The sequence below is a fragment of the Larimichthys crocea genome, chromosome XV (genome assembly GCF_000972845.2).
Source record: "Larimichthys crocea isolate SSNF chromosome XV, L_crocea_2.0, whole genome shotgun sequence".
Classification (NCBI taxonomy): domain Eukaryota; kingdom Metazoa; phylum Chordata; class Actinopteri; family Sciaenidae; genus Larimichthys; species Larimichthys crocea.
In genome coordinates this window covers 2,318,914-2,345,046 of record NC_040025.1, presented here as the reverse complement: position 1 = coordinate 2,345,046, position 26,133 = coordinate 2,318,914, and the positions used below count along the sequence as shown (strand labels likewise).

Genomic DNA, 26,133 nt, shown 5'->3' with positions numbered 1-26,133 from the left:
AGTACCAACATTTCCCCTTAATAGCCATGCAGGAAATTATTCCAAAAGATGGGGACAGACAGGGGAAATAATGACAGAAAGAGAATGAAATGGTAAAAAAATAAAAAGGAAAGGTGGGAAGAGGAGAGAAAGAACAACCTGGGAGCTTGGCCGCTGTATGCAGAGCTAGTGGAGAGTGACACTTCTCCATGTGGCTGGCATATGGAGCCAATCGTGGCAGCAGCACAGAAAAGCTAGGAGCATGGAATCAGAGGAGGAGTGGCTGGCTCCGACAGCCTTTCCACAGGAAAGAAGGAATGGCAAGGCTGATGGAGCTGAAGGATGATACAGATGTCAGTCTCTGGCCAAGTTAGCCATCTGTCATGGGGAACCAGCCAAGTCACACTGGCCCCGCCATGCGGCGAAAGTGGTGGGAGACTTGTGATGACCAGCCATTATGAGCTGGGAGCTGTTCTTTCAACATGGCTGATTCCCAACAGCAGCTACTCTTGCATTGGTTTAGACAGAGGACAGATAGATGTGAAATACATAGCATCAAGCTGAACCATTGGTACTGTCTGTATATGCTTTATCTGATCTATTTTTATAGTGCTTAGCAATTTCATTTATGAAATTATTTAGAACTTTGTCCACACTTAGCTTCCTTGTATCGTTTGTTTGTATGCACAATATGTTGTGATTTGTTTCGAGCCACTTATAAGAACCTGCTCTGAACAAATGGCGCCCAGTGAAATTAATAAAGTTGTTTTGAAAATTGATCAATACGTTTAGACCATAGTTCAAAGAAAGTGTCAAATATGGAAAATTGGCATTGTTGGTTCAGATTCTTAGGCTTGTTTACTTATTCTTCAATTCGATATTTCTTGATCTGAAGGCTAATTCCGCTAAATTATTTATATAACACCGATACACTGAGCAGTTTGCTGGCATATTGATTTTGTTAAATTAAAAAACAAATAAACATAAAATGTGTAGCACATTTTAGGCTTGAGTTACAGGAAAGTTTTTGCAGTAAGAGTTAATTTGCAAAAACAGATAAGAGCTTCTTTCTTCTTAAAATTAATAAATCATCACCAGTTTGACTGATATTGCCTGAAACGCATCAACATAAAAGATTTAGAAAAATAAACAAAAAACAAAGTTATCTCTTTCTGCAAATGAACTCCTCATGCATTCACCCCTAACAGCCAATGTACAAATGTTATCTGTAGCTGGCAACGTACGCGTTTGTGTGTCTGTGATGTGTCTGGGTGACAGCTCAGACTCGCACTGACCTAAAAACCAGAACTTCCAGTTCTTTCACCTATTTCCGTCTTGACTTTCTCTTTTTTCCTCATGTTGCTGTACATTTATAAAATGGAGCCATAAAGCCTGAGGACACGAACAAATGTTTTGCTTAGGTTCAGATATTTTCAACTTGCACTGACATGCCTTCATCTCAATTTACGCACTGCGAATTTCTGCCCATTTATGTCAACTTTGTGCTCAGTCTGAACACACCTTGAAGGTTTTAAGGAAACGTAAGGAATTTCAAGCTTTGTATTAGCACTTTTTTAAATAACCTGCCCTACACAGATGTGAGGGAACATGAGGTGGTGAAATTATCACCATTTGGTAACTTAACACTAATGTTAAAAAAACAGGGAAGTGTAATTTCAAGCTAAGGAGCTGAGGCCCACAGATGAGCAATACCAAGAACTTTTCTTGCACATAAAAGGTTTCAGTTATTTAATGAGCAGTATGTCTGGAGCAGAACGTTTTCATTATGCACACTGACTATAAATAGTCTATTTTATATTCCAGGTCCAACAAAGTCCTTATGTGCTACTGTACAACAAACACTTTGTGTTGTACATCAATAATCCTGCTTTTTTTTAACATATAATTACTGCTGCTTTTACGTTTGTAAAGTACTACAGCATGTGGGATCAATATACATCGCTGTGACATATACATCCTGTGCTGTTTACCTGATCAGCTTCCTGGCAACAAAGCTGACAGTGACAAGCCGTTACTGGGACCCTTTCATTTGCATTTACAGTAATGAACTCGCTCTTCTCCCTTCCACTTCTTGTCGCTTTCCTTTTTTCTCAGCCCATCACTGGCTGCTGGCTGCACATCGAGCTGGATCTTCTCAGATAGAGGGCAGAGAGGGAATATTAATTGGCGAGCAATACCCTCTTGTTGAGACGCAGCCCATAAATGAAGCAGCTATAAATTATTTATATGCCTAATCAGACGGCATGTGCTCAAGTTATTCTCTCAAACATGACAGCTTCTGTGCTATTCCTCTTTTTCCTCCTCGTAAATAATTCTCCTTTCTTTTTGGTATGGAGTGCAGTCAGATAAGCCTGTGTGCTGAAAGTCGACGCCTAATGAAAATATGGTGCCACAGTGACGAAATAGCTGTTTTCTGAGTGCAATCACGGTCAGAAAAATGAATGACCCGCTTAGCACCAGGTATTAAAATTAATCCTGTGTTTGGGTGCTTCCATTCTGATAGACCGAAAGCAGATAAAGTTCAGGTGTAAATGCACACATGCTACAATGACTACTAGCAACCAGGTGTGAATGTAATGAGACTGATCCATGAAGAATGGAACCAGTCAGGGATTATAAAACAGGAAACAAAAAACAGTTGCACGTGGACTGAACCAGCAGCCGTACACAAATCAGATTTCAATGTGCATACCAGCAAAGAGACCTTTATAGAGGCACATAGAAGGGTTTCTGGATGTGACAACCCTATGGGGTGGGCAGGACAGCATTATTTGTTTGTACCTAGAAATCACTACTGAAAATATTCTGTTCTATTCATTTCAGTTTTCAGTCATCCAGGTTATCTGTGTCAGAACTGAAGAAGCATCTTGGAAAACACTTGGGTTGGTTAGGTTTAGGTGCAGAAATGCAGCTTATGTTTATGAAAAGACGGATCAAACTTTATTTAGGGCAGGGATCCTTGTTTGTCATCAATCATATAGTTAATCTTATGGAACAACACAGTCATACTCAAAAAAACACAATGTTGATTGTTGGTTGGAAACAACACAAATGGTAGTCTCTCAAGTTTTGTTGATGCATCCCTTCAACCCAACCCCATCCCTATGCAGACTTTGTTAACAACATTACCTATATTGCTAACACTGCAGCTGATATAGGGCTTTGTTACTTGAATATAAATGGCCTTGTAGTAGTTCTATTCATACTACCTCCTGCTCCCCACTTGAAGGATGTGTTCCATATATGCACAATAGATCAATGTGCACAGAAAGACGTGCCCTTCAAGCTTAGTGGCAACGGTCACAATTAATTGGAGGTAAGTGGTAAGTGTACAAGGATACTAAAAATATAATTCCATTTTATGGAATCAAAAATAATGAATCATTTTGGTATCTGCAACAAAACCCTTCTATCAAAAATCTCAAATGATACCCAGCGCCTCAGCATGAATAGGTAGTTGCAGTCCAAATATAACCAGCAGAACAAGACACAATCTGGACACATGATGGATGCCAGCCATTACAACCACCATCATCAGCATTCTGCTAGTATAGGAAAAGTCAACTAGATTCGCCTGCTCGTCCTAAACTCAGGGTTTAGCAGGAAAGAAGGCCATTACCAGTTGTAGAGAGTACCCAATAAAGAACCATCATCAAACCCTTCAGCAGGCTGACAGACAACAATAAACCCTTCCACAACCCTGAGACTAGTTATCTGTCAACCACAAGGCTTTAGCTGCTTCTTCTTTTCCAGCCGCATAATGCCCTGAGACTCCCAAACACACGCCATTCATACAAGATAAGCACAAAGACTTAATAAGAGAAGAGAGAGAAAATATAGAGACAGACAGACACATTTCTTCCTTCAAATGCCACAAGGTGCTGCAGGGTTAAAATAAATGGTCTACTAAAAATCTGTAAGAATAAAAGGACAAGAGGGTGAAAACCGGATGTTTCAATTGATGTTTTATAATCCCCTCTTCAAAAAAGTTTATAACTGGAAAAAAGTCCTGTAATAGCCAGTTTAAAGGACTTACTGATGTTTCATGACCTCCCTTTTAACTGTTAACAGCTGAGGAGTATTTTACCTCACTTGCCAAGGGTGTGATTAGCTTCAAACTTCTGTTTTGACAAACACCCTGCCTGCTAAAGTTTCCTTGAGCAAGGCTCTAAATCGCATCCAGTCCCTGAGAGCTGTCCTGTGGCTAAGCCTGACCTGTGACCTCCATCCTCCAAGGAGACCGGAGAAAAGAGAATTTCTCCACGGGGATCAATAAAGTATCTTTCTTTCCGATGCTGGGTCACAGCAGAAAACCCTCAATCTTCCCTGGTGATTGGCCTCAATTTTAGCTTCTATAACTAGTGTCCACACAGGTGGAGATTCAGCATTTGTCTTGTGTTGGTCTACGTTCTGTGCAGGTACAGCAGTCAAAGACATGTATGACTTTCCTGGTCAATCTTTATAAGAGTAAGAGTCTTTGTTAAGACTAGATCCTCACATCAAGTAGGTGTATGGTTTGATGACTCAGGTGTTTCCTTGCCTTTTCGCTCAAAGCAAAACTATTCCAGCTATGCTGAAATAGTTTGAAGCTCCTGTGCGCCCTTGAGTATGAATAAGTAGGTACAGAGAATGGAGATAGCGGTGGATAGATGGATGGATCTCACAGTAGACAGCCATTCCAGACTTGGTAAATGATAAACATTCATTCATATAGGACAGCAGGTATATAGGACCAAAAACAATCTAGTGTAAATCAATAGAAGGGGGCAAATCTTCTTTGGAACCCTGATGAGACCTCTATGTATGCCTGTATGGATTTCTACATGTCCTTCCTTGTGGCCCTCAATCTTCATCATCATCAGCTTGTGCACAACAGCCAAAACTCAATCAAGGTGGTAGCAGTGTGGGCCGATGCATCAACTCGTCTGTCATCCGGATGTGACGGGGGTGGAGTCAAGGAGGCGGGGGAGGGCAGTGGACCTGTTTTTTGCGAGCAAACGCATGACAATGATGAGCTTGGCATGTCGCCGAGGCAACAAGCGGCCTCATCCATTATTCATCTGGGTAACAAACTGATAAACGAGGTAAATGAAGAGGAACAACGGCGGCGAAAATCATGCCGGCGGACCGAAAGAGACATTTAGAAGCCGGCGGCACCAGCGGCATCCTGAGGCGCATATTAATCTGCGAGGTAAACAACAAGGTCTGGACACAGGGTCAAAGCAAAACGGCTTTGCGGCTCTCATCCTTGAGAAGAGTAATGAGGAGCATCTCCACACCTTCGGAAAATGGGATTTCTTCCCAAAAAAAATGAGCTCGATCATATCGGCAAAGACATACAGGCGTTACAGAGAGGATTCGCATCTCTGCACAATCAACACATGTATAGTGGATAGTTCTCACATCGTCAATCACCCACCTACCATATGCACCCAGCACCCTCCACATCTCACCACTCTACCGATCCCTTTGCGGCACAAGTTAGTCCTGAACAGTTGCACTGGCCTATCAGTACAGAGAGCAAGAATGATACTCCAGGTCTCACATGTCATGCCAAATTCATGAAACTCGATCTGTACGAGACAGCAGGGGGATGAATTATTGCCCTGTTGCTACGGTAACACCTCGTATGCAGAAAACACCATGCCGAGGTCTGAAAAATTGTGATTTCTAAGATTTAATTTTGAAAAAAACATTCCAGTGACTGGGGGGAGGGAGGTATGAAAGTGAGGGAAAACGACTGAGGGTATAAGAGGAAGAGAAAGAAAAGAGACTCAGATCCAGTGAGAGAAAAGCGAGGAAGATGGAGAGAAACGAGGCGAGGATTCTCTCGCAGCAATTTGCAGCAGTGCTTTAGACAATTTGGGCCACTTCTGTCACTGTATTTCTATAAGGCGAGCAGAAACACCTCATCTGCCATTCATTTCATTTCCATTCCAACACCTGCAAGCCATTTGCATTCTGTCAGTTTTACCTCTCCCTTTCATTTCTCCGCATGCCACTACATTTCCTGAATGATAACATACTGGCAATTTCTACACTGGCATAGCACAGGCCAGGACACAACACTGCCTGCATCCAAAGCAGGGAAGAAAATGGTGAACCTTTTTTTTTTCAATCTTGTCTTTCTTTCTCTTTCTTAGTCCCTCCACCCTGGGTCCCAGTCCTCTTCTCAGGTTTCCACCCCCCCCAAAACTCTTGATCAAATCCAGATCTTTGCCATCTGACCCTTATGAGCCCTTACAGGGCCAGTGACTCCCCTGGGACCTGAGGCCAGATCGCATGTCTCGTCTCTCCACAGCAACAAATGAACCAGGCGCTCAATAGCTCGCCTGATTGGCTGTGATGACATGATTCCTGATGAGCGGAGCACCACAGAGCCACATCGCTTTCTTATACAGGCATTACCGGCGCATTAAACCGGGGCAGGAAGGCAGCTGTGCAGATCCAGGCAGGTTTCATCAAGTCAAATCTATCATTTTTCAAAACCCAGTTAGAATGAAATATAGATCCAATTTTGCCACAGGAATGAATGTGAAAATGAAAACAACTCTAGTGTAAGAGAGAGTAGCTCTGCTTGTCTAGGCTGATCCCTCATGAGAAATACAACAGAGTAAGAAAAACAGTGTGAGGACCTTAAAAGAAGATTTTAAACTTTCAGGTTTCAAATGCTACGAATTGAGATATTCACATTACATCCATATTCATGAAAGCGGCACTATGCAATTATTACTTACTTGTAGCCTCAAAATGTCAAAGAGATGAAACTGCTTTTGAATTTTGAGGATTAAAAACCTGTATGCAGCGCTTCATGTTTACCGATCAGGCCGGTCTGTGAAGATTCACACCAAAGGGTACCAAAGGGATAAGAGAGAAAATACAGATCTAACACTGCAGAGTCCTGCTTTCTTAAGATGGAACACTTGCCCACTGCTGTTTGCAAGACAGGATTTCACTCCAGTGGTAATCCTTGAATTTCTTTTTCTTTCTCTTATCTTTCCATTCTGAAGATTGCAGTCATTTCTCTAGTGCCAACAGTGATGTCCTTTCCCATGGATTGCCTGTTCTGATGACTTTCTTTTCGTTGTTTGTTCAGCCTTGGTTGCTATTGCTGTTAATGCTAACTAGACGCCACTCCTATTTATAGCATACAAACTAAGAGCAACAATCAGACTCATGTGCATGTGATTCTTTTAAACATAAAGTAAGTGAAAAAGCCTTTAGGTAGAGTCATTATTGAGTCAAAAAGAGCAGCAAACCTGAAAAACGCAACTTCTTGTGTTTGCAATTTGTTTGTTTTTTTATGGATTAAATAAGCAACATATAATATGCTAATTAGAGGTGCTGATAGGTGGATTTTGGAACCTTTTTACAGATCAGAATTAGCTGTTTCCCTCGGTCTTTATGGTAACTGGTCACTGGTTGTAGCTTCACATTTACAGCACATATGAGCATATTATTGATCCCATTTCCCAAAATGCCAAACAATTCCTGCACAATGAAAGCAGCAAGCATGTGGCATATTTGTCTCATTAATGACTTTAATGATTTAACCCGGGGTCCACTTTTTTTTTTTTAGCTTTTAGCCACATCTCAGTTTTCAGTAGTGGATGATCTCACCTCCCCACATTCACAATCTAAGATGGTGCTGAAAGCTTTTGGAAAAAAACTAGTGAGTGGACCTTGTGCTAAGATTTCAGAGTTCAATAATGAACGGTCACATTCGACTGATCACAAGTGTTGCCCCTACTCAAAGCACAGTCATTTCAGCGCTGCAACCTTCAATTTGCACAGTCCTCTGCATTTGAGATTGAATTCCTGATTTTGAGTGATTAGACAGGTGTAGTTTTGGTTAAAAAAACATTCCTTGAGGAGCTATAAGATGTTTTTTAACACATGCACGCAGCCTGTGAACCCTGTGTGTGTGCTGTGGGGCTGTAGCTGTCCTGTGATTGAGAATCTAGGGCAAACCCCTTAAGTGCAGAGATGGGGAGAGAGATCATCAGAGCCATTACTGCGTGATAAATGATTTGCTAGCTGGTGAGTTGCCCTGAGGGAGACAGTGGGATGTGGAGAGTATATGCACGTATGTGTATGTGGGTGTGCGTGAGTGGGGCTGATGGGGGGGGGTTCAAGACACCCACGTCCTGTTAATGCAATCTGCTTCATTACAAGGGGAAAGAGGGGTTGGAGGTACAACCACATGCAGACACACACAGACCCGCACACACACACATAACTGAACTCTCACTGTTTAACTTAACTATGCACACTTTTTTTTAAATCACAGACAGACACACACAATCAAACTTTGCGCACACACACACACACACTACCTTACACTCGTTCTCACATACACTCCGCAGGCAATCACATCTCTAGAGAAAAGGAGCAGGAGCCAGGGCCGAGCTCAGAGGAGGAGGAGGCAAATTAGTGCAGAGTTGAAAGAGCAGAGTGGTAGACGACGAGAAAGAGAGGGAGAGAGGAAAAAATTGGGAAGCAGTTTAGAGTCGAGCAGGCTTGTAAGAACAGACCGAACACTTCATTGGAGGGAAGAAGATGTGGGACTTTTGAAGAGGGGGGAGAGAGGTGTAAGAAGAGAGTAAGAAAAGAAAGAAAGACAGAAAGAGAGATACTAAAACGAGTTGAGTGTGGTAAAAAAAAAAGGAGGTATTAGATGTTAAGAGTTTGACAAGCCGGAATGAACAGAGAGAGAGAGAGAGAGAGAGAGAGAGAAAGAATAAAACACAGGGGGGGCTGGAATGACAGCAATGAGTTGAAAGGGTGAGAGGAAGGGAGAGACGGCAAGAGGGTAATGGCTGGTCGGAGAGGTGCAAGCAGCTCCTGCCAAGATAGAGGAAGAACCAGTGAGGGAAGAGAGGGAGAGAAATTGAGCAGCGTAACCCTCAGGACCCCGCTGTCTGTAGAGGAGAGTTGTGTGTGCAGGTTGATGTGTGCATGTGTGAGTCTACGTCGTTGTATGGTGCACCCGGCGCTGGCAGGTCTGAGAGTTGTTTTCAGGCTCCTCAGCTTCTCTGTGTTTTCAGAATGGGAGGGAGGCATTTCTGCAGCGATGGCCCCCAAGGGAGCTCTCGTTGCTGGGGTTAGACAGCCTGCCTGCCTGGCCTGCCGGCTCCAACCTCTGGATGAGGACCAGGAAGCAAGACACAGGTGGATGAGCCCTGGCTCAGAGCATGAGTACCACATCAGCAGCCAATATCCATCCTGAGGTGATGAACGAACATACATGAAGGAACTGAATGCATGCACTACATGCAAAGTAGTTCATCTTTTTTTTTTTTGCTTTACAGCAGCTATATTCCTGATTATTTTCTGACATGTTTCGGACAAATGATTAATGAATTAATCAAAACTAAAACCTGACAGATTAACTTTTTAATGAAAATATCCATTAGGAGCAGCCCTTCCTGTTTGTTAGCACTAATGGAACTCATGTCTAGGAGCTAACGTGATAATGACTGTTGATATTCAAACATTAAAAACCATTTGTTCATTTGTGTGTTTTTTTCTTTTCATGAACAATTATCATGCAGCGCATTCAATTTGAACTCAAACCAAAGACATCATACTAAAACACACAAAGCCAACTCTAGTTATCCAGCATAAAACTTAATTGCCTTGTATTGTGCTGACCTTTCACCACCATTATTTCCCCTTTTCTTCCACAGCTGTGTGTTGTCAAGGCTGGAGTATGAACAATCATCCGTTATTTAGGTGCCAAAAAAACTCCCCAAAAACAATGGCCACAAATTGCTCATCTAAAGTAGTGCTAGCTAAGGGGAATGTGCCTTTGGAGACACTTCATTGTAAAAATACCATGCACTGGCCGCCTCTTGAGGGCTGTCATCCAGATTTGGCAGGAGGTACAAGCAGTCCAGAGTACTCACTGTATGATAATATATACGTTTCTGCTCATTGTTCATTCAAACAAGGTATTAGTAGAACATCTTTAAATAATACCAAATACTAGGTATCATGTCTTACTATATATATGTATTCTGCAATGTAATATATTGAGCTATATAACTCCAATATAACACAGCCTGTAAAGCCCAGATGTCTGACCTTGGCTCAAAGCAGGATTTGGCTGTAAAGCCCAAATAGCTGATGATGCAAGACATAACTTAGAGTAAGCTTGATCATCCCCTCAGCAGAGTTTATCTTTGCTCAGTCCCATATCCCCAGGTCAATAATGTTGACTCATCGACTACCCCTTCCTCTGCTGTCGATAAAGCACACTGTAGCCTTTCAGCTTCTGCTTTGGCTCCAAAAAATAAGAAACAAAGCAAATGACCCCCAAGGGCTGATCAAGACCCTGGAAAACAGAGGCCGATGCTGATGATAAAAGCCTCATTCACATGGGCTAAACATTGTGTATTTTCTTGTGGCTGTTTTCCTTCTAAAACTCACAAAAATTGCGTTGGCATTTACCCAGGCGCATAAGATTTGAAGGGGGATTAACAAGGCGATGATTTGTAGGTGGAAGAACCGAGAGTTGCTGCCTGAGTAAAGAAAGAGAAATGATTTGGGCGCTCTTGCCCTTTAAAATCGTTCTTTTTCTCTAGTGATTCCGGCTTTGCTCTTTCCTAACATCGCTCTCCATCTTATCGATCAGCGAATCAGCTGCCTAATAGACAGGTAGTGCTCAGCGCTGAGCGGGAAGACTTGAGGTGAAAGGGTCACAGCAACAGTCCAGAATATTGAAATGAACAATTAAAGCAGTCCTTCTCGGAAGGACAGCCATAGAGTAACACAGGCCTGTTTGGGAGGGGAGGGATGGGAAAAGATTATTGTCTCCCCAAGACTGAGAGCCACGAAAATAATTCACCTGGAAATCAATTTTCATCACGTCTATTACAGACCACCGATAGACCAAGAAAGAAAGAGAGCGAGAGAGACAGACCCAAAGAGACTCTCATTTCCCCTTTTTATCCGTGTTGTATTTTTCTTCCCTCTTTCTCTGCCCAAACCATTTCCACAGCAGAGTGCACTGGCCACAAAAAGACATCTGCAGTCGATCATGATAAACAGTGCGCATCACTACCATTTGTTTCCCTAAAAACCACGGAGCTGCATGAGTAAAAGCTACAGCTGCCGCATCTTCATGGGATTCTTTCTGCATTAAATCATGACGTAAGAACTTAAAATTTGTGAAGGCAAACACTGGTGCTGACATTTTTGGGGAGCAGCTGTTAATACGTTCATGCAAATGTCTTTAAAGACACATTCTATTTAAAACTACATACATTTCATTAGACAAAATGCAAAATGAGATATTCATACCAACACTGGGTTCAATCATTCAATGTCAGGTGGCAAAAGCTTTGAATAGAGCATTCAGACCTTCATTTAACAATAAAATCTTCTAAAAGCCAAACTAATGAGATTCAAAAAAACGATTTGAAAATTCAAGTTGAAAAGAACAGATAATACCAGAAGTCGACAATGCTGGGGTGTTTTTTTCCCCCAAAATAAAAACAGGCCATAAAATCTATGCCCCTTGTTTAACTTATGTGAAGTGGCTGATTGAAGGGAGGGCGTACAAAGAGCGTCAGATTTGCCACTTGTCTAAAATCTGAAGAGCTCCTCTTATTTTAACAAGAGCACAGCCCACCATCCCTCATTCTCCCACCAAACCTCCGATTCCTCTGGTTTCCCCCTGCAGAGTCCTCATTATCAACCAAAGAAAACAGAGCTGATGTGCCTGAGTGTGTGTATGTGTGGTGAGGGAAGATCTGTTAGATGGAAGTAGAGGATACGAAGGAGAGGGAGGAGAAGTGATGGGTGTGACTGAAGGGGGTGGGGGGTTGCCAGCCTTTGTAGGTCAGCGTGAATGTTTAATGCTTTATGCTGATGAGCTGACGTTCTGTTTCTCGGAAAGATGCACTCTGAGTCCTGTCAATCCCCGCCACCGCTGCTCACACAAACATGATTCCTACAAATTTGTAAGCATAAGCCACCCGCTCCTGAGCCCGTGCTTATATTCTCCCCGACCTCTTGGCACGCCAATTAAGCAGGTATGTGACAAGACGGCCAAAAGTGCCAATTAGGCCAATCTACCTCTGCTAGATGTCCCCTTACACCCGCCTCCCCATCGTTTTCCCAGCAGCAGTTTCCACCTTCCTCTCCTCAGTGGCTCTTAATGGATTTCCATGACACTGTCTTTCTTTCAGCACTCCCATTCACCCCGGTTACATCATGAAAGTGAGTCCAAATAATGTAATTTTATTAGGTCCACTTTAACATTCAGTCCAAAAGCAGGGATAGACAATTTTTTTCTGCTTTGAGCCCTCATAATTATTTAGCCTGGAGTACACATCGTAATTAAAAGGGTCTGATAACAATGCTGCCTTGTTACATGCACTACATTAAGAAAACTGGGGGAGATGGATTAGTGTTACATGACAGGGAAGGAAAGAAAACTCAATTCAGTTTGAAAGATTTACTAAAGAAGTCCCACAACGGCTTGTTTATCTTATCAATTAGGGAACCATAATCTTTCTTGAAATGAGAAATGTGGCTTGCCACAGGGCACAATCACCTCATAAATAAGGTACGTCCTAAATCCCCAAACCAATTTATTCAATTTACCATACAATGGATTATAGCTTAATTTCAGTGATAATGGGAGTAGACACTTGAGGAAATTGGAATGGAGAACTTGAAATTTCATGTCCTTTCCAAATTACCCCCAAGGATGATAGAGAATCAGGTGGAAGAAATTATTCAAACAACACACACAGACAAAGTGTTTAGTTTTGGTGATAGAGTGAAAGCCAAAGGGCACTGTTTGCCATTTTTTCCATTTGATCAACAATCATTTCAAACACTGGTGCAGTTCTGGACGTATTATTTTCAACACATAGTCATTAAGGATTCAGTGGAAGCCTGGCTGTTAATGGCTTTTAGATGCTGCCTCCCACACCCTACTTGATGGGGCATGCTTTCCATTAAAGTGAAAGTATTTTGGATGCTTACAGTTCGATCATAAAGCCCCATATGTTGCGTTGTTATTTTCCCGGCTCTGTCGCAAACAAGCCTCCTCGCTGTTACAGCGTGGGGCGAAAACGCTGCGTGAAAGCCAACGTGTCAAAATCAAAATTCATCACTGTCAATGATGGTAATTGGTGCTGAAAAAGGGAAGAGAAGCACGCTCTGTGCTACTGGGGTGATTAAAGACATCTCACACAGTCTGTTACTTGGGGCAGCTTCTTGCCTTGCTTAGGTTTAGCCATATCCTATTGTAAGATCCAGCGTGCACAGAGGGTTGGAGCTGATTTTGGGGTTGAATGGAGTCTGTGGAGGTTTAGTGGTGCGACAGGGCCTCTAGCGCTGCTTGATGTGCCAAACAAGACAAAACTGGGTCCTCTACACTGGGTGTGGCCTGGATTCACACAAAGCCCCCAGCGGGTCAGCGCCTAAGGAGAGAGTCTGTGTATGGATGGATGGATGGATGGATGTATTGAGGACAGCAGAGTGGAACCAGGGTGAGTCAGGGGCAGCATGGGGAGTTGGAGGAGTGACAGAGGTAAAGCAGATGGATAAATGTGGGAAGGGGGGGACACTCAGACGTGGAGGATCTGGGTTGTTGCATCATAGAAAAAAAAATCCGAATCTATTTTGGAATATTCTGCCAGACACGTCAGGCCAAAATGAGGCCAGAAATTGCATGTGCATGTGCAACCTATCTCTGTGTCAGCAGCAGACACACTAAGTGTCATGATCCCACTTTTTTTAAATCCGCTATCGGCGTGTAATTCACATTTCCCCCACTACACCAATGACAATCTATACCTGCAACGCACAGTATATCCAAATATTGAGACAGGATGCCATTTCCATCAAACACATTTTTACCCCGCTTAAGCTGAAAGTAAACCCATGCCCCCAAAACACATTTAGCCCCCCTATCCAAATCCACAGCTGACACCGTCGCTTTTAACTCCCATTTTTCTTCACCACAGATCCATGAATGCAAGACAACAGCCACACAACAGGGGCACACCTGCTAATGGAGACCTCACCCCATGTCTGTCCCATGAGGCTGTCTGTCCTGAGGAGGAAATGGGGGTGATGGGGGTGGGGCGTTTAGTGAAGGGGAGGGATGTGTTTGTGTGTGTTGTGGTAGGATGGGATGGGGTAAGAATTCTGGGTCAGGGACTCAGTGCTGGCCTCTTAATCTGGAGACAGGGTGGGGTGTGGGGAGGTACACACAAACACACACACACACACACACACACAAACACACACATACACACACCAGATGGGATACCCCCCATAAGCATTTACCTACTTAGCAGGCCCCTGGGCACGTGCGCACACAGAGACATACACACACACACACACACACACACACACACACACACTTATCCCTTCACTGCAGCCTCTGCATATACAGTAGGTGCGATCATGGGTGAAAAAGATTATATTACCATAACCTAGATATTCTAACCCCCCATGACCTACTGGGTTATGATGGAGGCACTGCCCTTGGCAACACAATAACCCCAGCAGTGCACCGCAATGCCGTAGCAGACATTGCACTGGCTACTCAGTCACTAGGATGACAAGAGCTGATGCAACAGCAGCTCAAATGACAAATTAATTATGAATGTGCATGAACCACCGCCCTCCTTTCATAGTTTCCCTCCCCGTTTTCTTGCTGTTAATGATCGGGGTGTATAAGATGGGCTCATAATATATTTCTGGTTTAAATCCATCTCACAGCTGCCACCCCCCCCTCATTTCTCATTCCTGTCATTCTTGGCTCTATTTTTCTTTCTAAAAAGCAGATGCACCATAAAAAAAAACATCATTAAGCTAAAATACCTCTGTGACAGCACATTTTGCCTCAGTTGAGGTTAATATTCATGTAAAAAAAAAAAAAAAAAGTATGTATTTGAATGATAATGTCCTCAGTCTGCTGTGCTATTATGTGATGAGTGAGGCCCCAGAGAAGAAGAGGATGAGGATGAGGGCAGCTTGAGGGCTGAGCTCAGATTTGACTCTCCAGACTCCAGACCCATGGACTGGACTCTGGAGACTTGGAGAAGGAGGAGGAGGAGGTGATCTGCTTGTGGAGCCACCTCCCTATCCTCAATGTTGGAGCATGTGCGCCCCCTAGTGTGCCTGCTTGTTGTAGCAGCTTGAAGCCGCAAGTTCTAAGACTTATGCAGCTTCTTCTCCTTTTGACACAGAATTAAGAAAAAAGGGAGAAGATTAAGATGAAATACAAGAATAAACGTCTTGAAAATCAGTCAAACGAAGGAGGAATAAACTATTTCTCCATTATAAATGGTAGTAAAGTAACTATGTAGTAGGTAACTACTATCCTTTCTTGAGCCGTAACCCCAAGGGAACATAGCGGTCAGTGTCAGCTGGTTGTCAAATCGAAGGAGAGTATGTTTTATTATTGCATCTCTGCAGAAAGAGAGATGATGGACACATCGATACTCCCTGGGGTGACAAACATAGACAAGAACAATCATAATGTGGAAAAGCTGTAAGGTCAGCCTGGTGGTGCTCCTGACCTTAACACACATACACACCTATAGCAATGTGGCAACAGTTATTTCAAAGTGTTTCCATATTTCTCGTCTTCTTCATGCTGCATTGCGTTTCATTTATCAGCAACCTCCTGACAAAAACAGATGTGTTTCAGACATTCAGGAAATAAACAATAGATGGGATATGATACGTTTATTGTGTGAAGTGAGAACTGGTCATTTACGCACTGACTGACAAATGGAATAATGAAACGCTGACCTACAACCAAAACAGGCAGGACAAGCTGAGACATCAAACTCTAATTTACTTAATTTCTGTAGCACAGATGTTACAGTAACATCTGTAAGGCAGCAGTACATTGAAGGTGCAAACGTTTACTTTGCACTGTACAGAGAGCAGCCATGAGATGGCAGCAGATGCAAAGAGTAGCCACTGTTCCGTTCCTCCATATGATCAGTGCCAGGAATAGGAACTACTTCATTAACTGAGTGCAACTGTCAATACACTGTACGTGCTGTAAACTGAAGCCATGACACGTGTCGATATTACAATATATTTTTCCCTTCGAGAGACCATATATTCTGGAGTGTCTACTGTAGATTTACACTTCTAATCAAGATATATTTAGTCAGAGTAAATAAAATCTATTTATCACGTCTTGGGCGACAGGCATGCACTGATACCACAGTGGAGTCTGTTATCAAATTGATACACAAAGTAAAACTCAGTACAAAATGTTGCTCAAATATTTAAGTCCAGTGAGCCAAATCTGATTCTCTTACTTTGCAATAATCAGCTAAAATAAGGCATTGGCACCTTATAGTCTTTTTTTTTTTTTTTTTTTTTTTTTTTTTTGCAAAGCACTTTCAGGCTATGAGAGGGAACTGCAATGCACCAAAACATTTTAAACATATGAATAAGAAACTGAAGCTGGCAGAGGACCCATAAAGTATTCCACACACTTTCCCATGTGCCTTTGAGCCACTTGGAGCGGCCACCTCTTGTATGGATGGTGCTCTGCAGAGCTGTTAACAGCATTTACAGCAGGGCAGGGGAGAGAAACAAGGAATAGGCAGGAATAACCCAGGCTAATGAGCTTGGCCATGACACAAAGTTCAATACAGCCTTGAAGATAAGATAAAGACTTTGCATATGGGTCAGAAATCACAGTAGATGAGAGGAGAGGACTGTAAACACAGCTGAGGTGCTGCCATATCTTACTTTAACAGGAGAGGGTGAGGAGGTGAAGCAAAGAGGATAGTGTTCGGGCCCGCGGGGGGAAAGAGTGGCTTGGATCATTGCAAGAAGCCATGGTCATGTTCCAACCAAGTCAATTAAGTTACAGTGTGTGTGTGAGAGAGAGAGAGAGCAAGAGAGCAATTCTTTCCCAATAAGGTAGAAAACAACATGACCCTGACAAAGACTTAAGAGCCAAGTAGACAGACTCCAGGCAGATGTTGGAGTTGCCAAAAAGAATATGTGCAACTCAATAACATGCTCCGGGCAACAATGTTAGTCATAGCATATCACAGCTGTTAATCAGGAGGCGCGCACTTTAAATACTTTAGTTTAAAAGGCACTTAAAATAAACTCTCAGCAGCCAAAGTGAAACTAGCAAAATTGATGGACATTTTAAAAAATAGGTCTTAGTCTTGTTAAAATTGTACCAATCAGCAGTGGCAGTTATTTGTTATTAGCAGTGAATGTTTTGGGGGGGTTTCGCCATAGAATATATATTACATTAGACATTAAATATTTAAAAATACAGTAGAAATAGAATTCTAAATGCTCAGATGATACTGCTTTTTTTTAGCTATGCAATTTTATTTTAGACAAACATCAACAGGAAACTTCTGAGAATCCCTTGCAGGTTGTTACGCTACTGTTTCTAGTTGTTAAGGTGCTGGGAGAATAGCATTGTCAGCCCTGCCTTGCTTCACGGCACTAAACACATGTTGCTGCTCAGAGCATTTGCTCTTTATACACAGCTCACTTTCTTATACACATACGCGCACATTTGGAAATAAACACTTGTGCGCACATACGCATATGGAAATAAACAGTCATATGCTCCTTTGGAAATAAATGCTTGTGCATACCGGCATGCAAGAACTGGCACGTAAACCTCCAGGGCCCTGACACCTTGAAATGGATACAACACATGTACAAGATAAACTTGATATTTAGTGACAAGGATAAATCCGACAGGACTTGGATAAACACTAAAGGCAAAGGAAAAAGGACGATTGCCCAACAGTTTCCTAGACTTAATGTCTTCTGAAACTTACAGCCTACAGCATTAGTTTATAACAAAGCATTAAGCCTGTTTCTATTCAAGAAATAAAACTCATTTGTAGATACTTAAAATCTGATCCATTGCAGTAAAGATTTGTCACTATCCTTATCACACCCATATCTGTTTGTTGTCTGGGTTCGATTTCCAGACAACAACCCTCAAGAATGCAAAAGTTTCCAGCAGCCAAATTTTGGATGTATTGGGTGTCCTGAAAATGCACCATCACAAAACAGTTGTCAAAACAATCTCTGTGTTTCCAATGATAACATAACTTGGACGAAAAATAAACCAGACTGAAAGTTCATTTGAGTCATGACCTATAAGCAAGACTGTCTGCAAGTCCATTTTAATAACATACCTACGTGAATTGCATGCAAGGGGAAAGTAGTCAGCAGCAATTTATGGTGAAGGGGTTGAACGGTGAAAAACCACTAGTATGGGCCTTGAAGCTCCGGTCTATTTTGTGAGCATGTCAGCTCATTAGCCTCTTATCTGAGGAAGAGTTGATACAGAGGGTCAGGATGGCCCTGACTACAGGGAGGACTGATAGATGAGGATGTCTCCGATCCAAGGCTTGGTTGCTAGAGGGAGGTCGGGGGGCCTCGCTCCAGCCTAAAGCAAAGAGGCATAGAGGAAGCTAAACAGAAGAAGGAGTGAAAGGGACATGACAAGAGGGGTGCTGGTGATGAATAGTCAACGATAACATACGGGGCTGCTGCATGCCTGGCCTAAAATGGACTGATGTTTCTGTACTCAAAGAAAGTCTAAAACTGTGTAACTTTTAAATTCTGATAAGTAGAAAATCAACGACTCTTATATCTCCTCAGATGATCATTAAATTACCATGGAGGGGTCACCACTGGGGGTCGAACTATTCACACTATTCAGTTATTCACTCTATTCCTAAAATGAATCTCTCCAACTCTTTCTGTCACACGGTCATTTACTTTCAACCCCGCACGTCGATGTCTTTGAATTAAACAACAGCAATAAAAGAAGGTAGAAAGCTAGAATACCTCCAGGACCTACTTGAAAGAAGCCAGAAGAAGAAAACCCTTTCCCTACACGTCAGTTCCTTTGACTGTCAGCTGCCAGTCAAGTGTATCTCTGCAAACAAATACTAACACTATAAGTTATGCAGAGTTGAAGGATTTATGTATAGCGGCCTTTTATCCACCAGCAAGCTGGATAATATTAAGCATACAGCATTTCATCTAATATGAATGACACCTACCCACTTGGGAACAGAAGGCTAAAGAGCCAGAAGCCACAGGCCGTAACCCTCCGATCCTGATTACTACTCAGACTGACCTCCCAAACCAGACAGCAGATAATTGCATCCTCTTACATTTGGAAGTCACATTAAAGGGATGATAATAGATTTCTGGCTCAGAAAAAAAGGGGATCACTGGAGCGGACAAGGGGAACAACGGATCTGTCTTTGGCTGTGGGAGGAAATTGGTATCTGCTTGATTCATAGTTGAGCCTACAAAAGATGTCCTCTCCACTGGCGTCCATTGTCAGTGGTGCGTTGCTTTTAAAAAGGGCCAAACTACCTGTTCCTTGTTGAATAGGGTTGTTGGAGGAACATGCCGGTGTGCAGATAATAGGGTTTGTCGGCGGAGACCCACTGTGTTCATGTGTTATCACGCAGAAAAATGTCCTGTTTGACAATGCAGATGTGACAAAGATTCAGCAAATGGTAAAAAAAAACTCCGCCCTCCACCCTTCTTCTCCGTCCTCCATCCTTCTTTCAATGTCAAATCAAAATAAAGCACATCAGAATTAAAGGGTAAAGAAATACAACAAAGACCAAGCAAACATTATAAAAGATCCACAGCACACAAAGAGAGAAGCAAAGCAGAAGTGCGACGCTGTCGTGTGAACTACGTGATTATATTTTAAAAAAAGACCATTCCAATGACTATTGTGACTCATTTTGCAATATCTGTCACAATATTAATCAATTCTTAAAATGCAGAATTCAGAATAGAAGTGGCAACGACAAAAGGTTTGGCACTTGGGCACATGGCAAGGAAATGCTGCAGTTTCAGCTTGGCCCGCAGGCTCTTCTGGGCTGTGTTGTTGTCGGCTTGCTGGGAGAGGACAGTTTACCTGTATAGCAGTTAATGAGATCCCCAAGGAAGGTGACGCCGGGTCACAGACCGTTGCAAGCTCCGGATCCTTTATAACCCTCACCATGCGTGATCTTTGACCCCATCCTTACTCTTAGCCTTGCCACATAATCTTGTAAAAAGTCTAAAAACTCACGTCTGAGTTGATACCACACACAGTCATGGACAGGTGTGTACATTTTTATCAGACATATTCACACAAATAGAGTGATACATAGGGTGCAGTGATGCTTTTATCATACAGGAGACAACTTACTGTACAGTATATGCATTAAACAACTTGGAGCATGTCACATTATTGCATTATATTTATGGTTTTGTAATAGTTGTAAATGTTTTATAATGCAATGAGGGTGTAAAAGTCATTTTAAAAAGTAAAAGTAATGACCCTCTGGTCTGCAGCCTTTAAATTATAGCACCCTACTAAGTCTTGACAGTGACCCAGCATAAAACACAGAAGTAGCTAAATGGAATTCGGCCATCATTTACACCTGTGCTTTCCCTTCTGTGACACGTCAACGTGTCTTTAGTGAAAAAGTCCTGCTGAGGTATGCGTTTTTTTCCGATAACGAATGAGAACATTATTTGTGCCGCCACAGTTTGTCCGCTCTCTGCAGGCAGCCCGGCACAAATGTGGCGTTGCTGTGATAAATTCACCGTGGCAGCCTTAATTATACCACAGCAAATTACATACATACAGTAGGTATGACATGAGACTACGGGTCTTAATCCTGTCAACAAGTACAAGTAGCAATTATATAAAGGAGGGTGCCAAAGTTTATACGAGAAATGTTTTTCATGTGTGCAACAGGTGAACGCTGCCTCAACACCCTGTTCCCTGAAAGGATGTATGCTCGCTTAATTTACATGCTTAACAAATCCTTCCCATACCTTATTAAATCAGACACAGACTGACACTCAGACGTGTTTTGTTCAGACAAAGACCTCCTGGGGGTTTACTTCAATGGTGTGTGTGTGTGTGTGTGTGTGTGTGTGTGTGTGTGTGTGTGTGTGTGTGTGGGCAGTGATTTTAAAGCTTTAAAGACTCATTTTAATTAGGCGTATATATTATGTATATTGTTTGGTCTTATGAGATAAACTGTTTAACCAAAAACATTGCGGGATAAAAGAAAAATCAATGGATCAATCACGTTCATCAAGACACATGCGGTTCAACCATATGCTGGCAGACATAAGAGTTTGGTGTGCTTACCTGCGATTATATATTTGTGAGCTTCAGCAGGCAAAGAAGAAAGAAAGAAATAAAGACAGTTAGCAAAAGTTTTTTTTTTTTAAAAAAGCAAACGCACAAGACATAGCAGAATGTGCACAACTTTGAGAAAAAAAAAGGACTGATGCAGGAAGCGGAAAAGCCTGGGATGGATGAGTGGCAGGAAGAAGATGAAGGAGGGTGATGGGGAGGAGAGGTGATCACAGACCATGAATGCAGTCTTTTTCACAAGTAATAATCAGTGTCACAAAAAGCAAAAGGTATGAATGTCAAAATGAAAAGACACCCCCAAAGTTTCAATACACACCATCACTTCCATCTTCCATATTTTGCTGAGGTACAGAAATGCAAAACAGGATGAAAAAATGATGAAAGTTGCACAAAGCTTTGGTGCCTATAGGAAGGTTGAATTCAATGGCCCAGAGCCCAGCACCAACAAAGAACTACAATTACGAGGGTGGTATACCTGAACAAGCCCACCCACCTCAACAACTCAACAATAAGACAAATCATAAATCATGCTCTCTCTCGCACACAGGCTCACACAGGCCAGTCAATCTGCTGTCTGCCCAGCTGATGCAGATTGATGGTGAGCGGTGTTGACAAGGCATATGAGAGGCTCATCAATAAAAGATGGGCTGGGCAGGCCAGAGCTATTTGCCAGGGAATAACACACAAACCACAGAGTTCCCTCCATCGATTATTAACCAGGCACACATGGAGACATTCTGTCCGTGTCCTGCATGACCAGTAACTGAGATCAGTCTGCACAGACATGCGAATTGGCATTGAAATTATGTTATCTTATATAAAATGCTGCCTGAGTGCCAATGTTTTGACACTTGTAGCAACACAAACCAACAGCAGTGGAGTCTGGGAGAGGAGTCGAGACACGAGGAGGTGAAGCTGCATTTAAAATGTGTGTATGATATGATGTGGAGGGAGAGGAGAGGGGACTAGGTATAATTTCATCATTACTCCTTGACAGAAATTTTTAATCGATATCAGCACTTACTTCGCATATCTATTTTTATCCAAATAACTCAAGAAAAAAATAACTAAAGATGATCGGCATAGTGTTAAAACTATAAGGACAGAAGTGCTGTTTGGTAATAGGGTGAATGAGCATGGCAAACCAGCAAGATTAAGCTTAAAGTAAGCAAAAAACCAAGTGGCAACCCCTGTGGTTATGAAGCGCCAAAAACTGCAGTTCGTCAAACTGCCAAGAAGCAGCAGAGACAGGACTGCAAAGATGGTTTAACGTATAGCTCTTCAGAAACCTCACAGATATGATGTCCATGTGTTTATGACAAAAATGCTTTTTAGCAGTACATCAGACTAGTCAGCTCAGCTATGGCTGTTTACTCATATCTGCAGAAATATAAAAATGGAACTTTGAAACCTTGTGTTTCTATACCTATTACAATATTTTGAGCCTTTGCATTTGGTGCAAGCAGTCAAGACACGTTTTTTCACAGAAGGAGATGTATTAGGCATTATTATGATGTTATACAGAAACACGTGACACATCAGCTTGCATTTCTCCTTTTAAAACACAAAAATTACCCTTGATCTTGTGTTAAGTATTGTATCACAGTTGGAAGTTTATTATCCTGACTACACTAATCTACTGTGAAATACGCCTTTGCTTTTTTTCCAGCTGGTCAGCAGTGCCGCCATCCATGCATAAACCTGTTTCATTTAAAGTTATTCAACCACCTCCCCAAAAGCAGTCAACTACAAAAAAATCCAGTAGTTGTTCCGCACAATAACCTTGCACCCTGACAAAACAGGTGTTTTGATGGGTTTTGTCCCAAGGCGGGTATTAGCTCTGTGTCAGCTCTCCTCCTCTGTTCCACCCTCTTGCATTTCTCTCGTCCTGCTTTCTCTCCCTTCTTCTTGATCCTCATTATTCCACACTGGGGTCTTTTAGGGAGCAAACGGTCTATTATCCAAAGATGGAGCTTAAGACAACTTAAAGCTCTGGAGGAGTGGCTATTTATTTGGTTTGAAAGACAGAGAGAGAAGGAGGGAGTGTGTGTCTGGCTTGGCGTTCCCATATCACTTAGGCTAATGTGATTAAGGGTGAGTGAGAGGGGGAGTTAATTTAGCTCCGAGTGTGTTGGTTCTAAGTGATTCATGTCAGGGAGAGCCGAGGAGGGGAGAGGGAGGGACGTGGCCGGTCATAGGACTTGGTTAAACACACACACGTATGCACAATCAAATAAAAATGTGTGTGTGTCGTTTTTTACTGCCTGGTGCTAAAATTAGTACACATGAATGCGCACACACACAAATGCTCACTCATACCACCCAGAGTTAGAAAATAGTTCCTCTAATTCAATTTCACCTCACTCACATTTTGTTTTCTACATTCAAGATTACTTTTTTGTCCCGAGGGAAAACCAACGTATAAAAATACATACAATTAAATTATATACAATCACTTAGCTGTTAAACTCACTCATTAATGCAGCTCCAAACCTCTGTGAGCCGTCCTGGGGAATTCAGAAGAGCTTACGTGTGACTGATTCTTTCTAGTTTGCTCTGTGAGAGAGATTTAATGGGATTGTATCAGACAATTACAAAACTAATAGCAGAAGTAAATTATTTTAAACATGTTTTATCTTTATAGTTTTCCCTCTGTTTCATTGACATTTTTGTGCAACTCTTGGCATAAATTAGGTTTTTGATGGACGTCTTTTTTCATGAGTCCGGTGGTTGCTCAACATGTGCTCTTATCTGTTTTCATAAAATGTTGGGAGAAACACTCTTTATTTGTTGGGTATCTAGTCTTGGGCATCTGGGTGCTGCTATAAAGGAGGTGGACAGCAGTGTGTGTGTGCGTGTGTGTGTGTGTGTGTGTGTGTGTGTGTGTGTGTGTGTGTGTGTGTGTGTGTGTGTGTGAATGTGTGCGAGCAGGGCCTCAAACATGGCAGATGGACCCATTTCGATACTGAATGCCTTTTTGCATGTTACCACCCACACACACATTATACAGACAGACACAGCATGTCAATGGCACTTCAAGCTCTCAAACAGCAAAAAGCTTGAAAAACATCAAAAAGTTTTTTCTGGAGTGTGATGATGAAAAAAAAAGAACCGGCCTCAACATTTATCCCTTCGGCATTAAAAACGAGAACAAAGCAAAGGCCTTAAATTGTGTCACACGTCATACATGCAGCTTTGTCTCCTAATGCTGTTAACTGTAAAGATGATGACACACGCAGAGACCTGTGAGATCTGTGTGTGTTTGTAACAGGGGAAGGGGGTCTTTGTTTGCGACTCAGTATGTATGCTGACTGCAAAAAGAGACCCCCTCCTCAAAGAATACTGTCCCCGTTCAAAAGGGGACAACACAATGCCCTTGGAAAAAGGAAGCATTTTACAGACAGGAAGAAAAATGTGTCATCCCTCCCTCCCCCTCTCTAGCTCTATTGTACACTTTCAAATACCTCCTTCTGTTGCCACATTGGTCAAGGAGGGGAGCTCTTATTTGCAGAACAGTGGACAGTCAGTCAGTGACTGCAAATATCAACCTGTTTCAAATGATTAATAAAAGGGTCCGATTTGTGGCCGTGCACTGGACACCATTCTGTTATCTGGATAAAAACCTTTTCTGCCGACTGTCTTCTAGTTGTAAACCACTACTGAACATCATAAGGAAATATAAAAGCAGCCTTTTCAGATCTCGATCCAAAAAGGACGTATGGGAGCTTCAGACAACATATGTGTGTCTGGGCTTGAGAGCCCTTAGGTCATCCATAGACAGGGCCAAAAACTGGGAAAGGGGGGAAGATTTCTAAGGGACTTGGGCCAACTACTGCATTTTCTCACACACAGGACACTGTGGGTTGTAAAAAGTTCTATCAGTTTCCAGCTGTGAGGTGTATACAACCCTCTCACCGTCCCCTCCTTTTCTCCAACACTTGAATAAATAGAGGCTGAGAAATGGGCCGGAGGGTAAGACAAGAAAAAGGAGGAAAGGATCCCTTTGGAACTTGTTTACCTCATGCAGAAACATCCCTCATGTCGCCCCAATTTACGTGGCCTTGGTGGACTTTGCCAAACAACTGCTGGCCAGGAGAAAAAGTAAAGCTCGCATTGCTTATTTTCATAGTGGTGGATTTGCCTCAGCTGACGGGAAATGAGGCTTGAGCCGCTAAGGCCATGTAGAGTGAGATCCAACACCTCAGGTGTTTTTATTGATCCATTTACTGGATATAGCCTAGAGGTGGAGATGAGTTGGATCAAGGTGTCAATAGGACTGTGCAATTAATCGAATTTTGATCACGATTTCCATTTTGTTGTCAATGATCTCAAAAATCATATAATCGAGTTTAAACGATTTATTTTCCACTTTTCATTACACAATTTCTGAGAGACGCGCATGCGCAATACATTCCATTTCACGTGGCCCTGCTGACTAACAGGATAGCCCATACTCCCTCACGCAGCTGAAGAGTGAGGAGGTGTGTTGTTTGGTGTTCAAAAACGGTGAGGGAGATTGAAAGCGAATGAGAAGAATCCAATGAGAAGCAACAGCATATAATGTGCAAGATTTGCTACAAGGTAATAGCTGCTCCTTTTGGTAACACCACAAATGTATTTAACCATCTCAAACAGAAGCACAAAGTCACTCACAACGAATTAATAAAGAAACAAAAAGACAAAGCTAGTGCCACAACCAGCAAAATGTCAACGCAAACTCAGTCATCGATCACAGACACATTGTTTAATGCGAGAGGCACAAGACATTAGGCTGTGTTTACACATAGCCAGGTATGTTGAGAAACGAATATTTCCCTCCCTCCATTTTCCAAAATAACATCGTACATCGTTTTCAAAAGTTTTCAACCCACATAAATATGCCATGGAGCGCCATCATAACTACGCCAAGCCTATGGGCGGCTTGCTTCCATGATCATCGTCATAACAAAAGG

General features: G+C 42.3%; 1 protein-coding gene across 7 annotated transcripts in view; it reads right to left on the bottom strand.

Annotated features, from left to right (window-relative positions):
* The window catches only part of agrn (agrin), a 246,265-nt gene that overhangs the window by 163,475 nt on the left and 56,657 nt on the right, over positions 1-26,133 (bottom strand). For 5 of the 7 annotated variants that reach the window (XM_019270926.2, XM_027288718.1, XM_019270927.2 and 2 more), the window contains exon 3: positions 21,173-21,193. The exons of the other annotated variants lie outside the window; for them this stretch is intronic. In XM_019270926.2, coding sequence (XP_019126471.2) covers positions 21,173-21,193 — 21 coding nt within the window. The remainder of the gene's footprint in view (positions 1-21,172; positions 21,194-26,133) is intronic. 7 annotated transcript variants of the gene reach the window in all.